Source organism: Octopus sinensis, linkage group LG8 (genome assembly GCF_006345805.1).
Source record: "Octopus sinensis linkage group LG8, ASM634580v1, whole genome shotgun sequence".
NCBI lineage: Eukaryota > Metazoa > Mollusca > Cephalopoda > Octopoda > Octopodidae > Octopus > Octopus sinensis.
This window is the reverse complement of record NC_043004.1, coordinates 75,062,959-75,076,538: the sequence shown is the minus strand read 5'-3', so window position 1 is coordinate 75,076,538 and position 13,580 is coordinate 75,062,959. Positions and strand designations below refer to the sequence as shown.

Genomic DNA, 13,580 nt, shown 5'->3' with positions numbered 1-13,580 from the left:
AGAGACACTGGCATATAGGCATCAATTCGTTAGAACATAATCCAATTCTAAACAATATCAAAGTCAATTTCACCTTCAATTGTTTCCATGCCCAATTAATTTAAGAAATTAAACTAAATTAAATTAAATCATATATCAGTTTCTCTGTTTTCTTTTTCTCATACATAAAAAATAGTCTACCCATATCCATCAATGTGAAGCTAGCATCTTTTGTTCTTCACTGATACACTGGATAAAACCAGGGAACTTGGATGCTGACATCCCTTTAAGAAGATTTATATCCTTGATTTGATGATACATAAATACATATTTCTATCTATTTTTTAACCTTAGAAATTAAAAATTAAATATTTAATATAATAAATGTGTTGTAGGAAATAATCCTAATGTTTTAAGTTTTAATTTAGGTAATGGAGTTATTTCTATAAGAAAAATTATTTATTTATTTCTTAAATAAATATTGTTTGACTCTATTTGCTTATCTATTTAACTATTATCGCTAACCTGAAGATTGACTATAATTTTAAATCGAATTTATTTCAATTGAATTTAAACTTAATTGTAATTCGAATTTAATTGTAGCCATGAAACATACGTAGTGATTTTACATATATTATATATTTATCATTCATTCTATACTTTTTGAGATCTAGTTATAAGTTATATATTTAAAAAAATATTTATATATATACTAGCAGTATCGCCCGGCGTAAGGGAAATAACTATATAAGCATTTTTAGAGAGTTATAGCAAAAAAATAGCAAAAAAATGCATTAAAATGGAAAAAATGATGGTAATTTTTTTTTTAATCGTAGACTCATCGTAGACGCGCGCTAATACCCAGAAGGGCTCGATCTGAATCACGACTATAAGATACCCGGTTTTGGTTAAACTGCACTGCAAAATGTGGGAGTAGTTAGGAATCTAAATCGTAGGAGACAGACACACAACTTCACTTTTATATATAAAGACTAGCAGTATCGCCCGGCGTTGCTCGGGTTTGTAAGGGAAATAACTATATAAGCATTTTTAGAGAGTTATAGCAAAAAAATAGCAAAAAATGCATTAAAAATGGAAAAAAAACGATGGTAAATTTTTTTTTAAATCGTTGACTCATCGTAGACATTTTCTGTTTTGGTGTCTTCAAGCCATGAAGTCGTTGTTCTAAAAGAACGCTGGTCTCCTTGACAACGCTTTACGACGTTAATTTCCTTACACTCCCTTCCCCACAGCTTCACGAGGGAGGGAAGAAGGGGGAGAAACAACACAGGTGCAGGTGTGAGCATGGACGCCAACTCCGCCGCCATCGACACACGGATAAAATATGTCTTAAAATGGAAAAAGATTATGGTAAATTATTTTTAAAATCGTAGACTCATCGTAGACGCGCGCTAATACCCAGACGGGCTCGATATGAATCACGACTATAAGATACCCGAATTTGGTTAAACTGCACCGCAAAATATGGGAGTAGTTAGGAATCTAAATCGTAGGAGACAGACACTCACACAACTTCACTTTTATATATATAGATATTGGTTATTTATGTATTGGTTTATGTCTATCACTGTTTGAGTTGCATAATAGTGGTTTTATCTCTAATCTATATTTCATATATATATATATATATATATAGAGAGAGAGAGAGAGGGGGGAGATAGATGCACATGCACACACTTAGGTATGTTTATGTGTAGTATTTTTATAAATATATGGCTTTTATTTTAGCGGAAACCAAATGTGGGCGACACACTTTTACCTGCAACAACGGAAACTGCACGAGGTTCTACAAGATATGCGATTCAAAAGATGATTGTGGTGATGGATCTGATGAAGATAGGTGTGGTGCAAATTACTGCTCCCCCTGGTCATTTCGGTGCAACAACAACCGCTGTGTGTACCGTTCCTGGCAGTGTGATGGTTACAATGACTGCTTGGATAATTCAGATGAAGACCAGGCTCTTTGTAGTGAGAATATTTTCTTTGTTCCTTCAAATTAGTTGCCATTTTATCTTGCTAGATTTCTGTTTCATTTAAACTGTTTCGTATTCAGAGAACTCGGTCAAATGTAATGCTTATTTATTGAAAGAATTTTCTTTGAATCATAGACAATCTCTAAGCTTTAACATTTTAATGATGTGATTACTATTTTACTCTTTTACTTGTTTCAGTCATTTGACTGCGCCCATGCTCAAGCACCGCTTTTAGTCGAGCAAATCGACTCCAGGACTTATTCTTTGTAAGCCTAGTACTTAACCTATTGGTCTCTTTTGCTGAACTGCAAAACACACAGGGACGTAAACACACCAGCATCGGTTGTCAAGCGATCTTGGGGGGACAAACATATACACACACATACATACATATATATATATATATATATATATATATATATATATATAGATATATACGATGGGCTTCTTTCAGTTTCCGTCTACCAAATCCACTCACAAGGCTTTGGTCAGCCTGAGGCTATAGCAGAAGACACTTGCCCAAGGTGCCACACAGTGGGACTGAACCCGGAACCATGTGGTTGGCAAGCAAGCTACTTACCACACAGCCACACTTTTAAAATTATATTGTAGGGTAAGTGTGAGAGGCCAGATCAGTTCAGTTTCAACATAAAGCTGGTTGCTTATTAAGGCCACAAATGCTCAGTTGAAATACTAAAGGGTTAAATGGTCTTTTTTTTTTCTCAATTCCTTAATTTGGCATCACAAAGCCATTGGATTGCAGCCAGGCTGTGGCTCTGCCTTGCATGGATTAGTCAAACAAATTAACTAAACCAGACAAGGTGTTGGTGCTTAATCCATCAGCTTCACATAATCACATTACAATAATTAGTTCATCATTTTCATGTTTGCATTCTGCACTTGATTCAGTTTTTGCTCCACAGACCAATATTATTAGGAGTATAGAATGAAACCTCAGTTTCCAAACTTAATTCATTCCTGAATTACAATGGTAATAGTTCCAGTTGATTCAATCAATGGAACAGTCTGCTCATGAAACATGCAAGTGGCTGAGTACTCTACAGACATGCATACCCTTAACGCAGTTTTCAGGGAGTTCCAACATGACACAGAATATGACAAGGCTGGCCCTTTGAATTTTTGCCAACTGAGTGGACTGGAGCGACATGTAATAAAGTGTCTTGCTCAAGGACACACTGTACCATTGGAGATCGAACTCACAGTCATGAGCTGAATATCCAAACCACTCAACCATTACACCATCACTGGAAATGGTGTCCTACCATGGAATGGTTGGGAGAAGTGTTTCATGGGAGTTTTGAAGTGTGAATGAGATGCAAAAGCTGTGATAAGAGAAAGGCTGATGAGTGGAATCAACAGGGGCCAGAAAGGAAATAGTAGCATGCATTCTATTGTCCCCAGGGAGCAGCATTAGAGTGTAAGGGTCTGTACCCCATCATCATCATTATCACCGTCATCATTTAACGTCCATTTTCCATGCTGGCATGGGTTGGATGGTTTAACCACACCTGGTAAGGCCAAGGGCCACACCTTGTCCCATTGTCTGTCCTGGCATGGTTTCAACCCTGGGGATGAATAAATCTTTGCTGTTTCCCAGCCACATAGTTCCAAGTTCAGTCCCACTGTATAACATTTGGGCAAGTGTCTTCTATTATCCTTGGGCCAACCAAAGCTTTATCAGTGGATTTAGTAGACAGAAACTGAAAGAAGCCCATATATATATATATATATATATATAACATATATATATTATATATAATATATATATATATATATATATATATATATATATATAGGTATATATATATATATATATATATAATATATATGTGTATAATATATATTAATATATATATATATATATATATATATATATATATACACAGGGTGTAACAGGTAAATTGAGACCATTTAAATATTTTTATTATAACTGGTATAACTTGGAAAAATCAAACCCTGTAAATTTTATGTTTATGCCAATTTATTATGGAGTGTTTAACATTTATTTCAGTTGAATTTGACCTCCATTTCCTTTCTTTACCAGTTCAGTCTGTTCACAAAATGATGTGCTTGCCTGAACTACTTCCTCCCTTTTCATTTTATCAAATCCTTGCTTGATCAAAGCCTTCAATGAAGTCACACAAATGTGAGAAGTTGTGTTGGACATTGCTTCAACTGCAATCCACGGCCAATAAACAAGCAGATTCAAGTCTGGTGAGCTAGAAGGCCAGATACCTTTAGGGACAAAGATGGGAATTCCTTCTTCAAAACTTCTTGCACTCTTTTTGAAGAATGGACAGGCACAGAGTCCTGTACAAACATGACTCAGTTTGCATCATAATACTTTCTAATCCCAAACCAACAAAACTTCTAAGATTTGCAGATATTCTGCTGTGTTGAATTTAAGACCTGCTCCAATAAAATGAGGAGGCATCAATTTCCCATCACTTGCAAAAGCTCCAAAGACCTTAATGGAAGCCAAATGCTTGCTATGTATAGCTGAGGGAACTTGGGAAGGGTCGTACACTTTCACTCATGGGTTTTGACAGTTTGCAAATTCATCTACCATGAAATTCTTTTCATCCATGAAGATGCGGACGTCTCTACCACGATATTTTAGATGACTAAGAAGTTTGGGACAGCTTTCAGCCCGAATGGCTTTGGAGTGGGTAGGGTGTTACAGTGCCTTCTCAAGTATGATCTCATGGAGGTCTTGTCTCACAGCCCTAGGAATGGTCATTCTACTGATTCCTCAATCTCGAGCCAACTTTGCCATCGATTTTGATGGGTTCACCTCAATCAATCTTTGAAGTCTAATTAAGAAGTGAGGTGTGCATTTTCAGTTACTACAAGGACTGTGAGGCTTTCTCTGAACATCCTGACTTTTCTTTAAATTGGCTTCAACTCCAGAAACAGTAGATTCAGCATAGTTTGTTATTCTGACAAACTCCCCAGCACTTTTGCCAGAGTGGAATGATTCGGCAATTACACTTCTACAGTTTAATTCTTTATTTACATGCATAGTTTGTTCAATCTGAAACACAAAACAGAACAAGAGATTATTCCAGCTGGTAATGCTTAAAATATAGACACCAACAAAATCTATACAGTTAGAAATATACCCATTTGAAATTTGTCCCAATTTACCAGTTACAACCTGTATATATATATTATATATATATATATATACACACACATATCTATGTGTGTGTGTCTGCTTGACAACCAGTGTCGGTGTGTTTATGTTCCCATAACTTGGCACTTTGGTAAAAGTGACCAACAGAAGTACTAAGCTTAAAAAGAAGTATTGGGAGTCAATTCATTTGACTAAAATTCTTCAAGGTGGTGCCCCAGCATGGCCACATTCTAATGACTGAAATAAGTAAATGAATAAAAGAACTCCAGCAAACAGCTCTTCAACACGTGGACCTGGCTGTTTCATGAGAGCTGCTGTAATGGCTCTGTCTTTCATCCTTTAGCATTCACACCACTCTATTATATTTAATGCTTATTTACTCATATTGTTTTCAACTAATCCTGCATTATCTTGTGGCTTCGATACCTTGGTGATTGACTGTTTGTTTTAAATTTACATTGAAGTCATGTGGCTTCGTGGTTAGGAGTATTCGGCTTACGATTGTAAAATCATGAGTTCAATTCTCAGTGATACTTTATTTCGCATTGCTCCAATCCACTCAACTGGCAAAAATAGTTGTATCTGTTTTTCAAAAGGCCAGCCTTATCACAGACTGTCATGATGAATCTCCCTGAGAACTACACAAAGGGTACACAGTGTCTGTGGAGTGCTCAGCCACATGTACGTTAATTTCACGAGCAGGCTGTTCTGTTGATCAGGGGTCAACTGGAACCCTTGTCATCGTAACTGACAGAGTGCCATTTACTTCGTAGGGTGAGTGTAAGAAGCCCAATCTGGACAGTTTGGATCTAAAAGAGGTAGAATATTTTGGCCAGATATGGCCAGTTTGAATACAAAACGGTTAATATGTGCAAGGGAACTCTGCAATGCTGATCCCGTATTTGTCGCTATAGAAGTTACAACAATAATATTTCCTACATTTTCTATAATATTACTGAAAATGGAAACTTTCTGATTTCTCTGAATCCAGTTCATAGATCCTGTGGAGTACATGAATTTACCTGTGATAATGGATATTGTATACCTGAGCATGACAAATGTGATTACGAGAACGACTGTTTCGATGGTTCTGATGAGAGTCTTGAACTGAACTGTGGTAAGTAGACGAAACCTAAACAGGGCAATTTATTTTTTAGCAATTCTCCTTTTTCTTTTTTAACTGTTTGCCTGATGAGTTGTAATTGATTAGATGAGATGCAATTACTGTAAAAACCCATGTAATTTATGCACTTTTTTTGCAAAAACAAAAGTAAATTTTAGTGGGTATGTAAATTACATGAGTCGATCGTTTCCAGAATTTTTTAGAAATTGTCTTTGCTAAAAAACGATGCACAAATGTAAACACTTACTGGAAGTTGACTCATTTAATGTCAGAATAAGTTTTTACAGAAAATATATAACAAAGTTGACTTTTATTAATGCTGGATGGTATAATGCTTACTTCTTCTGTATAAATTTACTAAAACCATTAAATGGTTAACTACTTTTTGAAGTTTGACGTTCATGCAAGTAATCACGCTCTGGACCATATTTACTGCATCTAATGCCAAAACATCATAATTCATTCTTGCGCTTGTAAACTCTCTAACTGAATATAACTTAGAATTCATACAGAAACCTTCACTTACTTTATACAATGTTTAATGTCGTTTCACATTCCTATTGAATTATTCATAGAACACTTGTAATGTATGTATTACCAGTTCTTTCAATATGGTAGATATCTTCTATTCTTGTTTATGTCTCCTCACAAGTCGCTTCTTAAATTTAACATCTCTCTTGTTCAATAAACTCTGAGTTAAACTTGCAAAGCTGTTTATTTTCTCCTTTTGATTTTTAATGTTTATTTTAGTGGGTTACCTAACTATCAGTTTGGTCTCCTGGCTAAAATGGTAATGACAAATTTTTAAGTTTGCTTGACATTTTATAAGTGTGAAAGGGACTAAAATTTTGATACTATGTATCAAAGGTTCCAACAAGAATAAGCGGAAAATCAGAGCTTGAGACAGGAAGACGCTTTTGACCAATCAGGATTCTGTTTACATAATCAGTTTGATCGGTCACCTCTTCTATCGGTTGAGTAAAGTGTCATCCAAGCTGATGTTTATTGGTAATTAAACTTATTTTGCAACACTGGTGTGTATTTATCAGCTTTGTTTTTGTTGATAAGAATAATCAGCAAATTTTCCTGTGATTATGATTTTAGAAAACATACAAAAGTATGCTAAAGATCGGACATAATCTCTTGTGGGAAAGAAATGTAAAATAGAGTTTATCATAAACAACAAAAACACTTTGTAATTTAATAGCTTTCAATGTGATACCTGTTAAACAGGAATTATTTTATTTCCTGAAAATTTAATAAAATCTAAACATATGTCAGTGAAATTATGCTAAATACAACTAAACTGAAAATATTTTTTCCTTGGTCATATTGGCAATTCTGAAAACTTTTGGGGGCGAATTTTACACAAGTAGAAGCATTTTTTAACAATTTTTTTCCTGAAAATCACCTGCATAAATTACACAGGTGCGCAAATTACATGGGTTTTTATGGTAATTAGCACATTTAGATTGTTGAAAATCTGGTCATCAGCAGTTATAAAAATAAGTAAAAATCTTTATAGCCAAATACCATGGCTGCATGGTTAGAAGCTTGCTTCCCAACCATTTGGTCCTGGGTTCAGTCCCACTGCATGGTACCTTGGGCAAGTGTCTTCTGTTGTAGCTGCAGGCTTACCAAAGACTTGTAAATGGATTTGGAAGGCGAAAACTGAAAGAAGCCAGTCGTATATTTGTGTGTGTGTGTGCATGCATTCATGCATGTATTTATGTGTGCATGCATTCATTCATGCATGCATGTGTGTGTATATGTGTGCATGCAAGTTTGCATGCATGCATGTATACCCTTGCCTTGACATCATGTGATGTTGTAAACAAACATCCCCATCATACAAGTGGGATTATTATTTATGTCTTGTCTTCCACGTAAACCATGTCTGGTTTGGGGGAAAACATTTACCTTACTTGGAAACAGGTGAGAGTTGATGACAGGAAGAGCACCCTGCTGTAAAAAATCTGCCTCAACAAAATTCCATCCGATCAATGCAAGCGTAGAATAGTGGACGTTAAATGATGATAATGATGATATATGCATCACTAATTCTAATATTGATCTTGGTGAAGGCAGCAAACTGACAGAATCCTCAGCACCCCCTGGCCAAAATGATGAGCAACATCCCTTCCAACTTGTTACATTCTAAGTTCAAATTATGCTGAGGCTGACTTTCTGGGTTGATGAAATAAATACCCGTTACTTACTTGGGTTAACTTGTCCCCCGCCTCCCCTGAAATTTCTGGCCTTGTGCCAAAATTGGAAACCAATGCTGATCTTGGTGGAAAGAAGAGTGGATTTTGCATGGGTTTTTTTTTTTGTATATTTAATGCTTTTTAATGTTATGAACCTTTTTTTTCATTTAATTTACAGCTAATCAAACATGTCCCGCGACTTCGTTCCGATGTGAAACTAATTATCGATGTATACCTTCCACATACGTCTGCGATGGTTACGATAATTGTGGTGACAATTCTGATGAAAAACTGAGCAACTGCAAAAAATGTAATGAAACGAAGGAATTCAAATGTAAAAACAATGTCTGCATTCCAAAAACCTGGGTTTGTGATTCTAAAACTGACTGTCGAGATGGTTCCGATGAAGACACCAGCTTTTGTAGTATGAAATTTTACTCTGTAAACTTTAGTTTTTTATTATTGTTGTTGTTGTTGTTGCTGTTGTTGCTGCTGCTGCTGTTTTTGTTGTTGTTTTTGTTGTTTTTGTTGTTGTTGTTGTTGTTGTTAAAGGCTGTGGGCTGGCAGAATGATAGCACACTGGGCAAAATGCTTAGCATTCTCTGCTGCTACATTCTGAGTTCAATTTCCACCGAGGTCGACTTTGCCTTTCATCCTTTCAGGGTCGATAAATTAAGAACCAATGAAATACTGGGAGCAATGTAAACCTGCTTCCTGAACTTGCTGGCCTTGTGCCAAAATGTGAAGCCACTATTTTTACCATTAATGTAGTGAGCTAGCAGAATCATTAGCATGCCAGGCAAAATGTCACAAAGCATTTTGCTTGTCTTTACATTCTAAGTTCAAATCCTGCCCAGGTCATCTTTGTCTTTCATCCTTTCAGGATCAATAAAATAAGTACCAGTCATACTCTGGGGTTGATGTAATTGACTAGCACCTTCCCCTGGAATTGCTGACCTTGTGCCAAGATTTGAAATGAATATTATTATCATTAAAGGCAGCGAGCTAACAGAATTGTTAGAATGCTGAGCAAAATGCGATTAAGCCCGAATTTGAAACCAATACAAGTCATCATCAACTTAGGACCACAATTGGTTCCGACTGTCTGGTCGTAAGTCGATTTGGTCGTAAGTTGGCCTATAGGCCTACATAGCTTTGTTTTATATTTTTACACTCTTAAGAAATACATTCTCAGGTAAATGTCACATGCAGCATTCTGTATGATACTATTATACTGGTGTTAGTCAAAAATTTCTCGTAAAGTCCATCAGTCATAAGTTGGATAAGTCATAAGTCAACGACGACCTGTATTTTAAAGTTTTTACATTTCTTTTTTATTTATAATCAGTGTACATTTTCATGATTGTAAGATTGCGATTTCAATTCCTGGGCTGGGTAACATGTTGTGTTCTTGAGCAAAACACTTCATTTTACATTGGTTCAGTCCACTCCACTGGCAAGAATGAGTAATCCTGGAATGGAATGGTGTCCCATTCAGGTGGGGGGAACATACATGCCATGGAAACCAGGGAAGTGGGTCTATATGATTCCATATGATTCAGAGAGGGCCATCCCTTTTTTCCTTACTGTACATTTATTTAAACCATTTGATTTAAGAACCTCTTTGTCCCCCTTGTTCTAATAATATTTCTTTTAGGTGAGGGGTTAAACACAGGGGAAAAAGAAAAACCTATAAGCATCAAATATTCCCTGCCTTGGCTAAAAACAATCCGGATGAGATGCATATCTTCTCTCGATTGTCCGTATCTGTTGGTTGTTTATTCATCATCATCATCAGCAACTACTATGCATTACTGTCTTGAATCCATTTGTCCAGTTTTCATGGTGTATATGTGGCCAAGGTCACATCATTTCCTTTGAACAGGACACCAGTCAGTCACAAGGTAACTCATTTACAGCCGAGTGGACTGAGGCAGTGTGAAATTATGCATTTTGCTCAAGAACGCAACTTACCGCCTGGTGTGGGATTGAAACTATGCTTGCAAAATCACCACTAGACCACACACCCTTTACTGTTCGTTATTTAATTCCTGAAGGCCGGTACAGCTCTCTGGCTTGCCAGCTCTGGTCAAGCCACCCAACACATGCTGGCATAGGAAATGGGCATTAGACAATGATGATGGTGATGATGGTCGTGGTGGCAGGGATGATGGTATTGATGGTGGTGGTGGTGGTGGTGGTGGTGGCAGTGGTGGTGGTGAGATGTTCCATTACATACACATACTGCCATCTCATTACACACGTGCTAGCATGGTTGGCACCAGAGTGGATTTGTTTAACAGTTCTGTATTCAGTCGGAGGACATTGTAGACAAACTGAAAGGGCAGCTTGGTTTTGTGTAGGTCCCACTTGCAGATATCCCGTTAGGTCACTACCTGTTCCTTCACTGGTTCCCACTTCATCCAGGGACTTTACTTGCTCTTCCTTCACAGAAGCTCTCACCCCGACCCCTGCAATGTTACTAGGAGTGTCCAACAGAAATATCACACCAAACAGACCTGGAGGATGGAGAAAGAAGTACAAGGGGAAACTGCAAGGAAGATGACTTTTCCCAGAGATCTAAAAATTCTTCATCATTTTCTTGATCAACAGCAATTTCTGTGAAATTCACTGGAACCAAAAGAGGAAATCTGATCGTATTCATTATATCTCTTGGTATCCTGTGAAGATGACATCAAGATATTTTTGGTGGAGTCATATCTGGAAAACTTGCCATGGAGATTAGTTGAACTCACTGCTGTAAGGAAGAAAGCTTTTTAAAGTATGAAATCTGCTACAAAGGTTGCTGCATAATATTTCAGTGATTGCCACTTAATAATTGATTAATGAGTAATGAATAACTGAATTGCAGTTTCGTTTCAACAACAGATTTTAATTAAAAGTTCAGAAGTTAATATATTGGACACAATGGTTCGATAGAGAACAGCAGGGCAGTTTGGTCCGTAAAGTGTACGGTTAGGTGAACTGTGTCAATGAAATATCATTGCTCATAATTTACTAAAGGCAAGAAAATTGTTATAAAATATGATTGTGTGACATAATGCAAATGTTGGTGTCTGTGTATTTTATGTTAACTTTGGAAGAGAGAGCAAGTGAAAAGAAGTGGTTGTGTATACCCTGGGCTGGGAGGCAGCCACCAGTGTCCCCTCTCTGACTGATGCTTTAACTGCAGCTCCCTTAAATACTGTAGTATGGGCTCAGAAGAAAAGTGACTGAGTGGTTACTGACTGGTTAGTTATGATCAACGTGAGAAAGAATCAAAGTAATTTTCTGCAAAAGGAATTTACATTTTGGCACAAATTTATACATAAAATATTGCACACGTTTTGACCAATCAAAACGATCAGCCCGGTCAGGTGGTGGTGGTGGTGAGGAGGAGGAGGGGGCAGTGGAAGGGGAGGTGGCAGAGGAGGGGGAGGCAGAGGAGGGGAGGAGGCAGAGGAAAGGAGGAGTCAGAGGTGGAGGAATAGGCAGAGGAGGAGGCAGAATTGGAGGTAGAGGCGGAGGAGGAAGCAGAGGCAGAGGTGGAGGATGAGGCAGAGGAGGAGGCAGAGGTGGAGGCAGAGGCGGCGGCGGCGGAGTTTACTGATTGCTGAGCTAGACTAAAATGCAGGGAAATAAATTAACACACAATAACAAAGAACAGAAAAAAAGCCTCTGACGTCTGACCCTCTGCCAGTTATTGACAGAACAGTTATGGAAGGTCAATTATTTTGGATTGTTTCACATCTTCCATAATGGAATGCAGAATTCTCCATGAGAAATCTAAATCCATTCTGTTGCTAACGACAACAATTGTTCCAGTTGATCCAATCGATGGAACAGCCTGCTCATGAAATTAACATTCAAGCGGCTGAGTACTCCACAGACATGCATACACTTAACATAGTTCTCAGGGAGATTCAGTGTGACAAGACTGGCCCTTTGGATTACAGGGACAAATCATTTTTGCCAGTTGAGTGGACTGGAGTAACGTGAAATAAAGTGTCTCGATCAAGGACACAGTATGCTGTCAGGAATTGAACTCGTGACCTTGTGGTTGTGAGCTGAATACCCTAAGCACTAAGGCTTGCACCATCACATGAGAAAGGTATAACTGTAGACATACACTGTAGTATATAAATCTATGTGTTTAGTTATCCTGTAGTGTTGGATGATTAGAATTTATTGGCAACGATCATTAGGACACCAGGCAAAATGCCTTGTCGTATTTTGCCTGTCCCTATGTTGTCAGTTCAAATTCCACCAAGGCTGACTTTGCCTTTCATCCTTTCAGGGTCAATAAAATAAATGCCTGTTGAGTATTGAGGGCCGTTATAATTGAATTAAATATTATTGGGTAAGAGTATAAAAACTGCATCCCTCTGCCAAGCCGTATCAAGCCAATGTGACAAAGCAGGCTCATCTAACTAATATCATCTCAGACTTAGCTTCACAGCCTCCACGTCAGACTGTGGATGGTGGAGAGAACATGCTGAGGCCTTTGTCCTGCAGTGCTCTGAACGTAGGCAGTTCAATCCTATCCAATCCAAATTAAGGAACAGAAATAGGCTTTGATTACCTTAGATTATAAAGGTTCATTCTTCATTTTTATCTTCTTTCTGTTTTCTTTATCTCATTTTTTCTCTTTTATCAAAACTTTAGAAAACAAATATCGTGACTGTACTGAATCTGAATTTCGCTGTGAAAACCAAAGATGTGTCCTAAAGAAGTGGCGATGTAACTTGTACGACGATTGTGGTGATGGATCTGATGAAAATAACTGTGGTAAGTAAATTTAATGAAACAAAAGTTGCTTTAGAGAAAGTATTTATTCACATGATAAACAAAGCAAATAGTAAAATATTGTTTGGAAAATAATGAATACAATTTTTTAAATTTTTATGAAATTTTATTAAGAAGAACCTTATTTTCTGGCAGCTTAGAATTTGGTCATGGAAAGCCAAGAGTTTTGCGTGAAACTCTGGGACATTTTTGGAACCTAATTTAGGAAGAACTGCTTTATATTATGGAAATGTTTGAGAAGGTGTCTGGCTTAATGGCTGACAGTCGTAAGGATGTGAGTTCGATTCCTGGAAGCACATTGCGTCCTTGAGCAA

At 37.2% G+C, this 13,580-nt stretch overlaps 2 protein-coding genes across 2 annotated transcripts in view; both read left to right on the top strand.

Annotated features, from left to right (window-relative positions):
- LOC118764392 (low-density lipoprotein receptor-related protein 2-like) overlaps positions 1–13,580 on the top strand; it is a 280,304-nt gene that overhangs the window by 216,314 nt on the left and 50,410 nt on the right. The window lies entirely within an intron of this gene.
- LOC115214851 (low-density lipoprotein receptor-related protein 2-like) overlaps positions 1–13,580 on the top strand; it is a 106,439-nt gene that overhangs the window by 73,945 nt on the left and 18,914 nt on the right. The window contains exons 26-29 of the mRNA XM_036505469.1: positions 1,729–1,968; positions 6,122–6,247; positions 8,639–8,884; positions 13,126–13,248. Coding sequence (XP_036361362.1) covers positions 1,729–1,968; positions 6,122–6,247; positions 8,639–8,884; positions 13,126–13,248 — 735 coding nt within the window. The remainder of the gene's footprint in view (positions 1–1,728; positions 1,969–6,121; positions 6,248–8,638; positions 8,885–13,125; positions 13,249–13,580) is intronic.